This window comes from Mus caroli, unplaced genomic scaffold, assembly GCF_978045245.1.
Source record: "Mus caroli unplaced genomic scaffold, Mus_caroli_1 scaffold_6, whole genome shotgun sequence".
In the NCBI taxonomy this organism is placed as follows: domain Eukaryota; kingdom Metazoa; phylum Chordata; class Mammalia; order Rodentia; family Muridae; genus Mus; species Mus caroli.
In genome coordinates, this window is record NW_028227261.1 from 70,177,537 (window position 1) to 70,190,999 (window position 13,463).

General features: G+C 43.0%; 1 protein-coding gene across 1 annotated transcript in view; it reads right to left on the reverse strand.

Annotated features, from left to right (window-relative positions):
• Nucleotides 1-1,401: 1,401 nt before the first annotated feature.
• Nucleotides 1,402-13,463, reverse strand: part of Sh3gl2 (SH3 domain containing GRB2 like 2, endophilin A1) — a 182,832-nt gene continuing 170,770 nt past the window's right edge. Inside the window, exons 4-9 of the mRNA XM_021159749.3 lie at nt 13,278-13,421; nt 12,243-12,376; nt 10,350-10,508; nt 8,226-8,329; nt 3,831-3,961; nt 1,402-2,207 (exon numbers count right to left, since the gene is read on the reverse strand). Coding sequence (XP_021015408.1) covers nt 2,008-2,207; nt 3,831-3,961; nt 8,226-8,329; nt 10,350-10,508; nt 12,243-12,376; nt 13,278-13,421 — 872 coding nt within the window. The 3' untranslated portion in view covers nt 1,402-2,007. The remainder of the gene's footprint in view (nt 2,208-3,830; nt 3,962-8,225; nt 8,330-10,349; nt 10,509-12,242; nt 12,377-13,277; nt 13,422-13,463) is intronic.

Below are 13,463 nucleotides of genomic sequence, written 5' to 3' on the forward strand. Positions count from 1 at the left end.
CACTCTATAGATGGATGAAATTAAAAAATAAAGAAAAATTAAAAACAAAATAGCCAAAAGCCCGGCCAACTTATTTCATTTTCTCTATTTGGCACTGTGTTCTCCTGCCAACAGCACTGCTTCTTAAATCACATGACTTCAAGGAGCCAGCTGCCTGGACTTACTCTCTCCCCCCAAGCTCTTCTTCATCCTGGAATTAGTGATGCAAGTGCCTACTAAACTAACTCACCACTTGTTTCTGGAACTTGCCCCACATGCCCCCAAGCTGGAGATGAGGTTGGGACCAGGTCTGGATTGGCTCCATCCAAAGGCAATGGAGATCCAAAGAATCTCAGTCCCCCCACTGTCAGCCCAGAGAACTGACAAAAAGGAAGAAGCAGAACCCTCTGTTTCGTCTTCAGCAATATTTATTGGAAACAGCAGTGCTTCCCGTGGTGAGTTTATACATTAAGCAGGAAGATTTGCCTTTCACTCCACATGATCCACTACCGCAAGTGGCATATCGGAAGCAGCACGTTAAACCTCTGAAGGAGTCTGTACAGCTAGATAAATAGAACTCTGGGTACCTATCGGGACTTCCATAACTGAAGGAGAACAAAACGAAAACCCAACACTGATCAGCGTACACAGCACTGTACACACAAAATGAGGAAGGGAGGCGTTCAAAGTAATGACTGGAGTGGAAAAGGGGTTTGCATATGCAGCCACATACCTTAAACTGCTAAGCACAAAAATCATCTTTATTTGGTCCTCATTGAGGGCAGAATATGCACAAATGATGTTCAAGGAACACAAACAAGTAAACATGGGAAGGAGCGATGCTCACTGTCTTGTTCTATGGAGTGGGAAATGCTTACTAGTGTTTCTCTCCTACGTCTTTGTGGTAAAGGGACTCAGGGAATGGACTGATTCCTGGGTAAGTAAACAGAGAAGGGAAGACAGCTGTTCCCCCTTCCTGTACCCTTCAGAAACGGACTACGTATATACACAGCTTCTGTACAGCAAGGAATCTGAGCTTAGAGACCAGATTTCTTCCCAATTCAGACTGGAGATTTTTTTCCTTTTCAGCCAACATACAGATTGTTCACCATCTCACTCAGAAATAAATGGGACCCCCCTCATCTGCCAAGTGCTTAACAGCAGGGAGGGAAGAAAACTGGCCATGTCTCAGAAGTATGAGGGAGATAGATAGATAGATAGATAGATAGATAGATAGATAGATAGATAGATAGATAGAGATAGAGAGATAGTAGATAGGTAGGTTGATAGATAGATAGATAGATAGATAGATAGATAGATAGATAGATAGATAGATAGATAATAGATGACTGATAGATAGATAGATAGATAGATAGATAGATAGATAGATAATAGATAGATAGATAGATAGATAATAGATGATAGATAGATAGATAGATAGATAGATAGATAGATAGATAGATAGATAGATAGATAGATAGATGTTGGTGAACAAAGGTGCTTTGGACAATTAATACTTCTGCTAATGGCATCAAGAGACCAAGTTGCTTAAACCAGCAGACAACTTGCTGGTGAGGGGATGTTTTTGCCAACAATTCTGTGACTCACATATTTAGGAAGGGAAAGTGCAACAAAAAGGACTTTCTCCTCTGTAAGTGGAGAACTGGAGACCTTGAGATGGCCCCTGGGTGAGAGACAATATCTTCAGTGAGGAGAGTTTTTCTGCGATGTGGTTCACAGGCATGTTATCAGGAACCACAGCCTCCTGAGAACTGTGAAGCCAGTTCTGGGATTCCTGGCTAGTCTCAGATGGTGTTTTAAAGCATGTACCAGGCCCACTGGCCTTGGAAGATACCATCTATCACCGCATCTCCTGGAGGAGCACACGGGTCAACCCAGGGCACGTGTGGGCTTGGTGACTCATCCACTGCGGCCTGCATTCGTGATGTATTGGAAGCAGCATTACCAAAGCAGTGGTTAAACTTAACTATCTGGGTCAGAAGGAGGTGAGCCAGCCAGCACAGGATCCTAATGGGGCAGAGCAACCAGAATTTCTACATAGTTGATGGGGAAAAAGCCAGACTGGCCATGAAGCATCCCCTCATACCAGTTCTCGTCAATCTGATTAGTGAGCGTGATGATATCGCCCTCTTTAAAACCCAATTCCCCTTCATTTTCAGGTTCAAAGTCATACAGAGCTCGGCAGCAGGGCTGATCCATTTGGACACCTGAGAATCAGAGACAGAGAGAACATAAAAGGTCACAGCATGTCGCGGTAGAAGGTTGATCCGCACTGATCACCCCAGTGGTGGCTATGGTTCCTCTGGATTCTCGAATGAAAATCACATATACACAGCCTTCTATTTTAATATGCCTCAAATAGTGCAATGGCTGGGCCGCTCTTAAACTTACACATAGCTAACACCTCCCCTTTGATAGTCCTGAATTATTACTTACTAAAATCTAAATTCCATCTTTGTTATCCTAGACCCAAAGGGAGGGAGGCCCTTGGGGCCGCTCTTCCCCAGCTCTGACATGGCTGGATGTTCTCAATTGACAAAAGCTATATTTTCCCCAGAGGAATATTGGTGTGTACCCCTACTTCAGTTTCCCCATTGCCATGATCATTCTCAAATGCCCACATACAAATGAGACCCAAGTTTTCTCCTGAGGCATTTCCAACTGTAAAACTGTCTTGCTTAAAGAAGTGGGAACCCATCTGACACTGGGCATGGGTTGTAAAGATCTGTAGCTTATCCCATTTCTCCTGGATCTTCAGTGATTGGTTCACTGCAGTAGAAAGCTCTGTAAAATGCTGTCATGGAATGAAGAAGGGGACATCTGAATCTCTGTTCACAGCTCAGAGCGTCCACTGTTGCCCACTGGGGCCCCAATGCCAGTGGACCTGAAGGTCACACTTGCCACATAAATTATTGATGACTGCACTTTTCCTTGCCCAAAAACAAGACATACAGTTCATTTTTCATTTGGTGACCTCTCTAAATAAAAATAAATAAATTATACTGTTTCTCTTTTTAAGACATCTTATTAGTATGAGGTCCACAGACACTTTTCTATGTTCATATTTATGTGCATGTTATATTAATATGTTTGCTCATTTTAAATAGATACCTTGAGGGCAAAGTCCACTCTTTATTAAATTATGCAGCATATATTATATTATTCTTGTGCTGTGGTTCTTACAGCATATTCATACACACCAATTCACCAAATATAGGTTATGATTTTCTAAAAATTTGTTGTTAAATAGATATAACCATTTAATGAAAATTGTACCGTTAGCTCTAATTTGGGGTTAAGAAGCAAATAGAATACTTTTTCTTTGAGCCAGTCACACAGGGCAAAACCAGGGCCCACTGTTCTGTGTCCTGTTTTCCCTGTATTACAGCAGTTTTCACGAATCTGGAATTACTAAATTTGAAGAATGAGAACTGATCTGTGATTCTAAGACTTTAGAGTACTGTCTATATTACTAATTACACTATTTTGAATGGGAAGCCATGTAAAAGTACTAACATGGATGGATCTGGCCATGTCTGTAGTTAAACTCCTAACCACTGCTTTTCCTTCTCCCAGCATTGTCAGGAAGATGAGCCTGATGAACTTCGTTATAATTACCACAAGAATACATGTTTCAGAAAGAAGGCAAAGAGGGTGGGACAATGGAGCAACGATAAAATTTGCCCAAGAAAAGAGCTCCTACCTGACAAGCCCTCCCATGAGCACTGACTTGCTGTGCAGGGGAAGCAGAATGCTCTCAACTTTCTCAGCATCACCTGTGGGTACACCCAAGGCCCAGGAAAGGGGATCTGTAACCTTCTGCTCCTTACCTGGAGGTTTGGGTGTGCCTGTGTGGGAAAGACCCCCGTTGGGCTGAGTACTGTCTCCAGTAGCAAACTCTAGGCTCATTCGTGGTTTGGGCTGATATTCCCTTCTTGGCTGAGATGAAGCTTGTCTTATTCTGTATCACAAAGAAAAGGGATGATGGAGAATTATGTAGCCAATTACAAGTGAACAGAAAAGCAGTAAAATCCAGGAACTTCTTGGCTCACTTGATGAGCTACCATGATCCAGTGGAAATGTGCTAAGTACCCTTGGTCTCCCATATCCCTGACACCAGTTCTTCGGGAGGTTTGTCATCCTGTCCTCACTGTTTGCATCCTTTCTCCCAATCTCTCACTCCTACATTCAGAGTAATTTATGCTAATATGCACCATGTTAGAGACCAGGGACATAAAGGTGCATAAGAAAAAGTTGCTGCCCCAAGGCAGTGTGTATAGGGGACAGCAGACATCACTGACCACAGATTGCCACCAAGAGCTCAAAGTGCATGGGCGGGGTTTAGAGATATGGAGAGTTTATTTAGCCATAAAGAGGCTGAGATATGGTTTAAGGAATGAGATCATAGCTCTACATATGAAAGAAAGCTACTCCATGTAGAACACAGGAAGGGTTGGAGGAAGGAAAAGAGGAAAGGCCACGGGTTCTGATAAGAATGAGCAGATGGAGATACAGAGAGTAAGAAAGAAATGAACGAAGGCCAGTAAGAGGATCTTTTCCAGTGTTAGGTATTCAATAAGACATATATATATATATATATATATATATATATATATATATATATATATAATTTTAAGGAAAGGAAGGTTAGGGGTATGGAATTCTAGAATTATACTGATTTAAACCATGTTTAAAGATCCTTTCCCAATCTGTGGGCTACCTATAGGTCCTACAAAAGCTTTGCTGTTTTATGAAGTCCCATTTATCAATTACTGATCTTATGGCCTGAGCCATTAGTGTTCTGTTCAGGAACTTGTCTCCTGTACCAATGAATTCAAGGGAATTTCCCATTTTCCCTTTCATGAGATTTAGTGTATCCAGTTTTATGTTGAAGTCCTTAATCCTCTTGAACTTGAGTTTTGTGCAAACTGATAAGTATGCATCTATTTTCATTCTTTTACATGTCGATATCCAGTTAAACCAGCAACATTTGTTAAGATGCTTCTATTTTTCCATTGTTTGGTTTTGGCTTCTTTATCAAAAAATCAAGTGTACACTACATCTGATAGAGGGCTAGTAGCCAAAAATTACAAAGATCTTAAAAGGTTAGACACCAACAACCCAAAAAGGCCAAGTAAAACATTGGGCACAGAAATAAACAGAAAATTTTCAACAGAGAAATCTCAAAGGGCTGAGAAGCACTTAAAGAACTGTTCAAAGTCCTTAGTCATCAGGGAACTGCAAATCAAAACAACTCTGAGCTTCCACCTTATACCCATTAAAATGGCTATGATCAAAATCTCGAGACATATCTCATGCTCGAAAGAATGAGGAGCAAGGCAAACATTCCTCCATTGCTGGTGAGAGTGCACACTTGTAAAACTACTTTGGAAATCAATCCGGTGGTTCTCAGAAAACTGGGAATAGTTCTACCTTAAGACCCAGCTATACCACTCCTCAGCATATGCCCAAAAGATGCTCTAACATCTCACAAAGATACTTGGTCAATTATGTTCATTGCAGCTTTATTTGTAATAGCCAGAAACTGGAAACAACCTAGATGTCCCTCAAGTGAATAATGGATAAATAAAATGTGGTATATCTACATAATGGAATAGTATTCGGCTATTAAAAACCAAGACATCGTGAAATTTGCAGGCAAATGGACAGAACTTGAGAATATCATCCTGAGGTAACCCAGTTTCAAAAGATCATGCATGGGATATACTTACTTATAAATGGATATTAGCCATAAAATACAGGTACCATGTTACACTCCCCAGACACAAAGAAGCTAAACAAGAAGGAAGGCCCAAGCAAGGAACCTTGAATCTCACTTAGAAGGGGGAATAAAACAGTCATGAGAGGAAGACAGATGAAGTGAAGGGGGAGGGAAGGTTGGAAGGGAACTGGGAGGATTCAGGATTAGGTGTGGGAAAGGATAAGAGATATGTCTAGATGGCCATGAAAATGAACGAAAATCTGCAACTGCCAGGGATGAGGAGATGGGGGACATCTCCAGGATGAGACATGACCTGGGAAAAGGGAGGAACCCAATAATCAATGGGGGTGGCCTTAGCTGTAACTCACTATACTGTGGATATGGAACCTGAAGAGGCTGCCTCCTGTAGCCAGACAAGAACCCCAGTGGAAAGACAGAGACACCAATCCACTCACATAACTTTCATTCCCAAATTTATCCTGTCTACAAGCAAGGTAGGCACAGGGGATGGAGCAGAGACTGAGGAAATGGCCAGCCAATAACCAGCCCAATCCTATGGGCAAGCACCAATCCCTAACACTACTGATGATAAATCTATTCTACTTGTAGACGGAAGCATGTTGTCCTCTGAGAGGCTCCACCCAGCAGCTGACTCAGACAGATACAGACACCACCCACAGCCAAACAGTGGATGGCACTGTGGGCCACAAAAGGGACCCGCAGGGTCAACTGACCTGGACCCTTGGGGTTCTCAGAGTCTGAACCACCAACCAAAGAACTTACAAGGGCTGGACCTAGACCCCCTCCCCGCCCCCAAGCATATGCAGCAGATGTGCAACATGGTCTTTGTGTGGGTCCTGAACAACTTGGATGGGGACTATCCCAAAAGCTGTTGCCTGTATGTGGGGTATATCATACTGCCTGGGCTGCTTTGTCTGACCTCGGGGGGGGGGAGAGGAAGCGCCTACCCTCACAGAGAATTAAACTGCCAGGGTGGGGACATGCAGGGGGGAGGGCTCACTCAGAGGAGAAGGGGAGGGGTATGCAGGAAGAATTGGGGGAGTGTGTGACCTGGAGGGGCGATACTGAGTGGGATGTGAAGGGAATAAATAAAAATAAAAAAATAAAATAAAAGAGCATGTTTGAGATGACAAAGAGAGTGAACACAGTCCCTTCCTCTTCAACAGAAGTGAGAGGTACATGGTGTGGCTGGTGTTCTGGTACATTTGTTTTAAGCCTTTCTACTAGAGAAGCTTCAGAGTTAAATTCACTTCTGCAAGGGTGAACTGAAGGTTGGTACCAAAAAAGCACAAATCAAAGAAGGATCTAAGGTGATGGGAAGGCCAGCGAGTCCAAAACAATGCAGCATATGACTTCGGACTGAAGGTCTCACTGGACACTCAGCCACTAATCGCCCAGGAAGGTGTACTCTGGACATGATCCTAAAGGTAAAGGCTGCTACAAAATTCTTTGATATATTCATTTAGCAAAATTTCCTCCTTCATGTAGCTAAATGAAGCAAGATTAACAAGATCCTTGGTTGATAATGATGTCACCTGGCTAAATAAGGTATAATTAATAAGGCCCCTGCCTTAAGATGGTTCACTTCAATATTCTTTTGCTATTATAATGATGTAAAAGGGATTCCTATGAAATAGAAATTGTGCCCTAAATTCTGATATTTTCTTAGGGCTGCAACACGTAGTATAATGAACTTTTATAGGTGCAGGCACCCCAAATTCTACCCAGCCATGATCACAGCATAGCCCACCGACATTCTACGTTGCACTTAATGCTAGGCTATGTTGTTCTGTAGATGAGAGGTATTACACCCTTTTCCTTTAGGAGGAATCTGATGTTGGTCAAGGCATATCTGACTTATAGTGCACATATTCATTTAAGCTATACCTCACAACCCCAAAGAGCTCTATTCGTGTAGACAACTACTACAGCTCACAGTGAGGCAGATTTAAGGAGGTTGAACAGGAACACGGAAGCAGTCCTCTGAAGGTGGACTGGTGCATGATCATTCAAGAAAAACAAGAATGAAAAGACACAGGCTTCTAAGTAGCTTTTGCCCACCCATGTGCCCTGCCTCACCACTGGGTGAGCCCCTTGCTGATGACGTCACCTCCATAGGCCTCACAGTACTGCTCATCTGTTAGGTCCACAAGGCTCTTTCAAAGCAAACATATGCATGGTTGTTCTACAGGATATTGCTAAGCAAATGACAGCCGTCATCATCAATTCTGGTGTACCATCTATGGTAGCAAATATACGCTTCGTACGTCAACATCTCATAAACACAGGGTCAGAGCCAGAAGAAAGCAAGACAAGGGAAGTAAGACAAGTGCAAAGTCAAATCAAGCAGCCCCTCCACGAGGTGCCCGTGTTGCATCAGCAGGTGGGTTGGCAAATGCTGGTCTCCGAGTGTCATCTTTTATTTCAGTTTCTTGGCACATCCTTTTACAGCAGATCAGAACCTTAGGCAAGTGTAACTTACCTTTCTTCCAGCCTGACAGTGACCTGCTGCAGGATCTGCACTGCCTGCTTGTGGTACTCCAGCTGAGCCTGAACAAGTGCGGAGAGCTGGCTCACCTGTTCTATCTGGAAGGATGGAGAGAACTCTCTTAAGTTACAACATTACTGTCCCAGAACAGTAACTGTCCAACGATTGTGCAGCCTGTCATGATAACACACATAGCTCTACAGGTTCTGGGTTGATTAAGAATTTGACAGCATCCTTACGCTCAGAAATGCCTGTAGTACCATAAGGTCAGGCCTTGGGCAGGTTTCATTGTTTTCATTAAGCTTAACTCTAAGCTTTCTGGTTACGATGTGGCTTCTTTCATTGAAGTCCTTTAGGAGAAAGATTCTATAACTACAGAACTCTTTGCTTCCTGTCTGCAGCAGCCAACATGAAATCTAAGCATCATTTTATATGCTAATAACCGATGGCAATAAAAAAAAAGGAAAATTAATTTCTCACTTCGGTCACCACAGTGTAGAATAAAGCTTTTGGCCTCTTAGCCTGATCCAGGTGGGATTTAAAGTTAATTATCTAATACTCTAAACAGCCTTCCTTTTGGACATTGTATGCTGTGATCTACCTGAATTGTAGCCTCCATGTCAAAGGTAATGAACGCTGTCCTGTAAGTTTGAGGATGTGGGAGTGGGGCTCAGAGTACAAGGACACACACTGGTTCAGAGTTCCTACAGTATTTCACTGAGTGGTTAGGAGGATAAAGTTATCTGTAGACAAACCTGCACTGTCTCTGGATGATGAGGGCTCCACATGTTCAACACGCCTTCCTTGCCACTCAGGATGTAAGCCAATTAATTAATGGGATGGCTAATCTTGGGATGACAACACGACTAGTTTAAAAGATACTCAGAAGCTAGCAAAGCATGGTCCTTGGGTGTGTCTGCGGAGTTGCTTCCAGACTAGATCTGCATTTGAATCAGAAAGAACTAAGCAAGGATGAGCTTGGCATATCTAGAATGGTACATGCTGCCCAGTCCATTGAGGATTCAAATAAAACAAATGACAAAAGAGAGAGATTCACTCCCCTCTCTCCTGGGACTGAACATTTACCTCCTCTTGCATTTGGACACCAGAGCTGCCAGCTCTCCATCCTCAAGACTTGTGGTTCTCTGCCATTTCTAGATTCTCTAGCCTCTGGTCACCGAATCAACTAGCCAATGCCAACCGTTCATTCTCAGGCCTTTAGAATCAGTCTGAACCATGTTTCCAGCCTCACTGGCTCCCCACCTATCTGGAGGTATATGTGGAGCTTCTGAGCCTCAATTAGCCCCCTCATGAGAAATTTCCCTTTCTCCCTTGATCTCCAGCTATGCACCCTGAATCCATACCACCTGTACCTATAACCCTATGGTTTTGTTTCTCTGGAGATTCCTCCAGTGATGAGTACACAAAGCCCTACAAACATCCCAGATGAACTCTGGGGTTAGATGGTGGAGATGGTCCAGGACAAGAAATCCAGCTATTCAAATCTCCACATGTGTGAAATAAGGGAGAAAGGACTGTTCATGTGGCTTTACAGCTGAATGAACTCAACAGAAGTTAATGTCCGAAGCCATAAGTGATAATTTAGAATTCTGGTGATGCAGGGGCAACTTCTAAACCATCTCAGACATGCCCTGACTATAGTGTCTCTGATAAATCATCAATTCTAATTTATATATTTTTCTATGAAAATTTCAAGATCACTTCTATGTATTGACAACTTTATAACTTCATACACTCAATTCTGAATGTAATTTATTGTCATTCTTACCTGCAGGTCATATGCTCTATATTAAAACAGTAGTTTGTAATATGCTGGATTTATATGTGGGTTATCACAGGCATTCTCTATCTCTGCACTTACTGGCAATACTTTAAAATCCATTAAATATAGTTCTGGTTCAATCAATCTATAAGGATAAAGAAATGAATTCCATTTCCATGTTGTCTGTATGATAAATCACTAAGAGAAGTGGTCCCTGTGTGTTCTTATCACATAGAGGAACCAGATGGTAGCATGTCACATGATATGTCTTTCAACACATCAGTGCTATGCCCCGATGGTAAAATTAAATGAAAACCTAGAGAAAAGCAGCTTACATCCATCTCCAAGAGGTTGAACATGCTCGACTCGGCGATTTCTTTAGACTCATCGAATTTCTCCAGAGCTTGGCGGAGTTCTTCATCTGGAATCTTGCCTTGTCGCTTCTTCTTATAATCAAAGTCTAAGCGTCGGCCTTCCAGCTTTTTCAGGTGATGCTGAAAGAGCCAAGGGCGGGAACATGCTTCCAAAGGACATATTATGGAAAAGACCTTCTTGTACCTCATTTTTCTTACATTCCTAGTAGCTTCCAAAATGTGACTGGCTGTGTTTGAAATTGCATGTCACCAGAGAAATGAAGACACATATACCAGCAACGCAAATGCTTCTAGTGGCTAACTGTAGAGGGACACCTTGACAAATAATTCAGAATGAGAAACAAGTCACTGAAAGACCAATGTCCTTTTGCTAAGCATTCTCAGGCCAAAGCCAAGTTGAACTATATCTCTTCTCCAAATGACAAGAAGGGAATGTGGATAGGCATCACCCATACCTTCCACCTCAAGAAAATGCTACACACAAGAGCCTGCCAGTCACCTTCCCCATGAGAAATGGGAAAGCCCCCTTTTGTGAGGTAAAGGTAGAAAAAAATGAAATTCCTTTTTGACTAATCTAGTTTACCAGAGTCACCTAGTATGTCTGGTAAGAATATAGATCCCTGATCACCTAAGTCAGAATAGCCAGGCTGAGCCTGGTAATCTGCATCTCAACACCTGCCCCATTTGACAGAGGTAGCTGTTAGGGGACAGATGAGTTCACCTCTCCAAGGACAGGTGACACAACTCAGTCACAAATCCAAACTGCAAGGGACCTTGGAGGATCTTCTATCAGCACTACCTCCCTTAACACACACACACACACACACACACACACACACACATCTGTAGCTTTAATCCCTCACTGCAGTATCTCCATATGGTAAGGTTCATAACCTCTCTAAAGATGAGGATAAGGAGTTTTGTTCTGTTTCGTTTTCCTGAAGATCATCAGTAGTTTCCTTTCTTAATAGCTGTAGCATTCTACGACTAACTGGTGGGAGAAAAGAGGGATTTTCCTCTGTTCCTTAGTGTGTATGGATGAGGGAGGAAGAAGAGAAGATAGAAACAGAGTCAGTGGTGGGAGAGAACTGGCAAGATAAAGGATGGGTTTTGTTCTACACCCTGCTCCTCTCACTGCATCTCCCAACTAAGTGTGCTTTCTTTTGGCAAGGGGGTGCTGTAGAAGCATTTGAAACTCACGGCCACTCAGAGGCAACGCCAGCTGAATTGATCAGAGATAGCTCAGCTTTTCTGTATGTTTCACAAAGCGTGGTTAGTCCTTCTAAATCTCAACAACAATAAGGAAAATATAAAAATCTAAGAGTAATATAGTTGCTACTTATTTAAACTGAAAGAAGTAGAACTAATATTTGGGGAATCCCATCAGCCTCATCCATCATTAACAGAATTTAAAGTCCCGGATAAAGGACATCCCTTTGGCTGGGTGGCAGTGAGGCAAGCCCTTTATCCCAGCACTACGGAGTCAGAGGCAGGTGGATTTCTGTGAGTGTGAGGCCAGCATGATCTATAGAGCAAATTCTAGGACAACCAGGGCTACACAAAAAGGGGGGGGGGCTTTTTTTTTAAGAAAAAAAAATAATGGTGGAAAGATTGTTTAACAAGGAAGATGAAGACAGAGGAACCAATGCTCTGCTCAGGAGCAGCAGAGCTGCAGCTGTGATCCTGGATTGATGGCCTTTGGTCTCCAGTTCCTTTCATCTTATGGAGCTATAGGAAATGCACGTGCCCTCTCCTGTGTATCCCAGGGAGGCTGTCTGGGAAAATGAGAATCTGCGTGTGTGTGTGTGTGTGTGTGTGTGTGTGTGTGTGTGTGAGAAGAAGGATCGAACAGACCTGAATCTCCCTCAGATCCTTGTCATGAAGATTCTGAAGGGGGTCGATGAAATTCTGCTTCACTTCCATGTCCAATGAGTCCTTGACCTCCGAGAGCTCCCTCATGGCTTCTCCCACCTCACCAAGAGCAGGACCTGAGAGGGGAAAATGAAGATCTCACACCCTGAAGAATAAAGACAAGCACTCTTTGCAGCAACAGCCTTCAAGATGGCTGTGTAGGGATTGCCTCTGTCCTATAACGGCAACAGAGTCTAAGAAAGCCCCTAGTGTTCTCAAGACAAAAGAAGTTTTTCTATTTACCACAGTCATTCTGAAAACCAGGCTCCGTGGACCCTTTAAAAGGAGGAGTATCCCTCCTTACCAGGAACTGGACATTTCACTCTGAGTACTATTTTGCAAGGCTCTCTGTTCTCTGTGAGAGGCACTAGTTCTCATTAATATGAGATCACTTGCAGCTCAATGCTTTTAGCAGAAGCAGATACTAAAAACTGAGGGAAAATGGACTAGAGAGGTCCCATGTCAATAGGAGTGAAGGCAGAAGGTGCTTAGGGTCCTGAGAGCCAGGCGAGAGAGAAGATAGAATAAATTCTATTTTGCCTGGAGCAACAGAATCAGGGATCCCAAACAAATGAGCAGTGGATTAATCCTAGAGAGCCCAGGTGCCAGAGTAGGAGATCACACTGATTGTGACTTCTCCATCTGCTTTAATACGCAGCTCCTGCCAGATACACCCAGGAAAGTGCCAAGGCATCTGGACATGTCTGCCAGAACTGTTGTCAAGGCTGGGGTCCCATTAGAGGAAAAGGACAAAAGCCGTGTAGACTAATCACTTTAAACACTGGCAGTCCTAAAAATCACATTTTATTCCACCATATATAACATCTACAAGTGAGAATTAAAATATAAGCAGGCTGACTGATGATCTCTAGAATTTGCTGTTGTTAGTGGTCATGTTTTTGCTTTGTTGTTTTGTTTTGTTTTCTGATCAGCATCATAACCTACTTGGAGAACTGCAGTATGACCAAGGCTACTTACCAAAGTTGCAATCATCACCCAGCTCCCTGCCGAACTTGAGCATGGCCTCTGCCAGCAGTGCTTCCGCCTGAGGGTAGCCTGGCCCCTTCTCTTGGCCGCGGATTTTCGACATGGTGTTGATCATACTGAGCTTAGCCCTGGAAGCTGGAGACAAAGTGAGAACAGCCTTTAGGAGATAGCATCACT